The sequence below is a fragment of the Mus caroli genome, chromosome 12 (genome assembly GCF_900094665.2).
Source record: "Mus caroli chromosome 12, CAROLI_EIJ_v1.1, whole genome shotgun sequence".
NCBI lineage: Eukaryota > Metazoa > Chordata > Mammalia > Rodentia > Muridae > Mus > Mus caroli.
In genome coordinates this window covers 64,408,696-64,411,610 of record NC_034581.1, presented here as the reverse complement: position 1 = coordinate 64,411,610, position 2,915 = coordinate 64,408,696, and the positions used below count along the sequence as shown (strand labels likewise).

Below are 2,915 nucleotides of genomic sequence, written 5' to 3'. Positions count from 1 at the left end.
TATACAAACTAAGGGAAAAAAAACAGCACAACAAAACCACAATCTCATGCACGTCCGTGCACTCGAGGGTGGGCATAAACACACACACACACACACACCCCCCCCCCCCCCCCCCCCCCCCCCCCCCCCAGCACGTGTCTATTAATAATGCTGCTTTTGTTTTGTTCGTCTCCATCAGTGTTTGCTTATGTATTTATAATGCTGTCTTCCTCAGGAAGGGAAGTGAGTGACCAGGAAATCAAATTGGAAAGGCATTTTGGAGGTGAAGGGAGACGTTTATAACAGTCACAAGGGGGTTATTGCTGGTGGGGGGGCATGGTGGAAAAGGGCAGAGAAGGCAAGGAGATGCCAGGAAGGATGTCTACTCAAAGAAATGTAGTGTGAGGAAACTTAATTAGAATGAGTGCTGTCAACTAAAAGTCCCTTTTTGTTTTGACAGGAAGCACTTGAGTTGAAGTTTCCAAACATCTCCTACTCTGCACTGGGCTTCTTAAAGGTAAAATCCTGGGGCTTTCAGAGGACCAAGAAGCACACAGTTGTCAGAATTGTCAACTGATGAAATGTTTCTTTAAAATCCTTCTTTTGAGAAGTTATATATATACCTTTAATTTAAAAATGGGTCTCACTCTATTATAGTAAAAATATATGCTTTTCACTTTAAATAAAAAGTAACATTCCATTGGAGATATGGCTCAGTGGTTAAGAGAAATGACTGCTCTTCCAGAGGTCCTGAATTCAATTCCCAGCAACCACATGGTGGCTCACAACCATCTGTAAAGGAATCTGATGCCCTCTAATGGTGTGTCTGAAGACAGCTACAGTGAACTCATATACATAAAATAAATAAATAATTCTTTTTAAAAAAATTAACATTCTGTTGGAATTCTAAGTTATACAATGGAAATTTTAAGGGGGGGGGAGTATTTTACAAAACAATCCTTTCCTTCAAAAAAACATTCATAGCTATAGGATGCTTTAAATAATCAACTCCCAGTATTGAGAGATGATGGCTCAGGGGTTAAGAGCTCTGACAGCTATTCCAGAAGACTGGGGTTCAACTCCTAGCACGCACACGGTAGCTCACAACTGTCTGTAACTGTAGTTCCAGAGGTTCTGGTGTCCTTTACTGGCTTCCGTGAGCACTGCACACATATGGTGCACAAATATGCCTGCATACAGGCATCATACATATAAAATGCAAATAGATAAAGATTCTAAATAATCAACTACTGTGTTCATTTTTAAAGGTGGTTACATATATATTTCTAGAAACCCAGGTCACGTAAAATGTGGTAAAGCACCAATGTGCAATGCGCAGCTTCCCAGTATTTCAGAAAGTAGGCTGATGCTATATAAGTGCATGGGATTATTAAAGAAAAAATAGAAAGTTGAGACAGTTCTTCATCTTTCCTTGTGTACGTGCATGCTTGTAATGCATGGACTGTTTCTAGAGCTAGCTTTCAAAAAGTCTGGCAGACCCTAGAAAGGCAAGGGAAGAACCAGACTGGTACAGACGGTGACACCATGAACCCCTGTATTATTTCTACCCGGTATGAGTCTGAGTTCAGAGTAAAAGTACAAAAATTGCTAAGTGAATTATTTATCCCCACTGGCCACTGAGCTGAACTCCAGAATCATATCCTCACCCATGGCAGGCCACCGAAGGGTAGGGAGACAGAGGATGCAGATGCTGCACAAAGGATGCTAATGCACAGACAGGGACATGTTCTCACATGCAGCAGCACAGCAGAGGGGATACGACTTACAATAATTTATTGTATATTTTATGAACCAGAGAAGAGTTAAGACTCGTAACAGAGAGACAGTAAATGCTTAAGGAAATGAAAATGTTAATTATCTTGGCCGTTACACATTTGTAATGCATGTATCTGTTTATCACACCGCACCCCATAAACTTGTATAATTTTTTATGTCAATTAAATGTGGTGAAAATCAGTGGTGGAGAGCTCAGCAGCTAGAAGCACTTGTTCTTGTAGAGGACTGGGGTTTGGTTCCCAGCACCCATGTGACTCACAACCATGTCTGACTCCAGTTCCAAGGGATCATGCCTTCTGACCTATGAGAGCAACAGGCATGCATGTGGTGTGCTTCCATACAGGAGGCAAAATACTCATGCGCGTAAACTTTAAACATTTCAGAAAAAAAAAAGGTTAAAATTAAGTGTTCAGGGGCTGGAGAGATGGCTCAGTGGTTAAGAGCACTGACTGCTGTTCTGGAGGACCTGAGTTCAAATTCCAGCAACCACATGGTGGCTCACAACCATCCGTAATGAGATCTGGCGCCCTCTTCTGGAGTGTCTGAGGACAGCTACAGTGTACTTACATATAATAAATAAATCTTAAAAAAAAAAAAGTGTTCAGTCTTTCAAAGAAGTCGAATGTAAGCTACTGCATTTTCAAAAGTGTAAAGGGGTTCTCTGTGCTTTCAGGGCTGCCTCCACATGGATCCTGCTGAGAGGCTGACATGCGAACAGCTGTTGCAGCATCCATATTTTGACAGCATTCGAGAAGTTGGGGAGTTGAGGAGACAACATGACAAGCCAGCGAGGAAGACTCTGAGGCAGAGTAGAAAGCACTTGACGGGGGTAAAACTGCCTTACAGAAACATCCAAGCTTACAGTTTCTAATGATCTCATACCTGTTACCTGGTACTGAATTGGGAGCTAGGTTGAGTGACAACTGTGGCTTGCAGCCCCAGCATACTCAGTCCAGAAATAGGAGCAGGTCGTCTGAATTATCAACCAGGGCCTCAGAGACATTTGCTTCTTTGGAGGGGGGGTAGGGGGGTGGAGTGGGGTTGTAGACAGGGTTTCTCTGTATAGCCCTGGCTGTCCTGGAACTCACTCTGTAGACCAGGCTGGCCTCGAACTCAGAAATCCGCCTGCCTCTGCCTCC

The 2,915-nt window shown here is 43.0% G+C and overlaps 1 protein-coding gene across 1 annotated transcript in view; it reads left to right on the top strand.

The window, feature by feature from the left end:
* Window positions 1–2,662, top strand: part of Cdkl1 (cyclin dependent kinase like 1) — a 45,604-nt gene extending 42,942 nt beyond the window's left edge. Inside the window, exons 8-9 of the mRNA XM_029484823.1 lie at window positions 440–496; window positions 2,450–2,662. Of these exons, the coding sequence (XP_029340683.1) occupies window positions 440–496; window positions 2,450–2,647 (255 nt within the window). The 3' untranslated portion in view covers window positions 2,648–2,662. The remainder of the gene's footprint in view (window positions 1–439; window positions 497–2,449) is intronic.
* The last annotated feature ends 253 nt before the right edge of the window (window positions 2,663–2,915 follow it).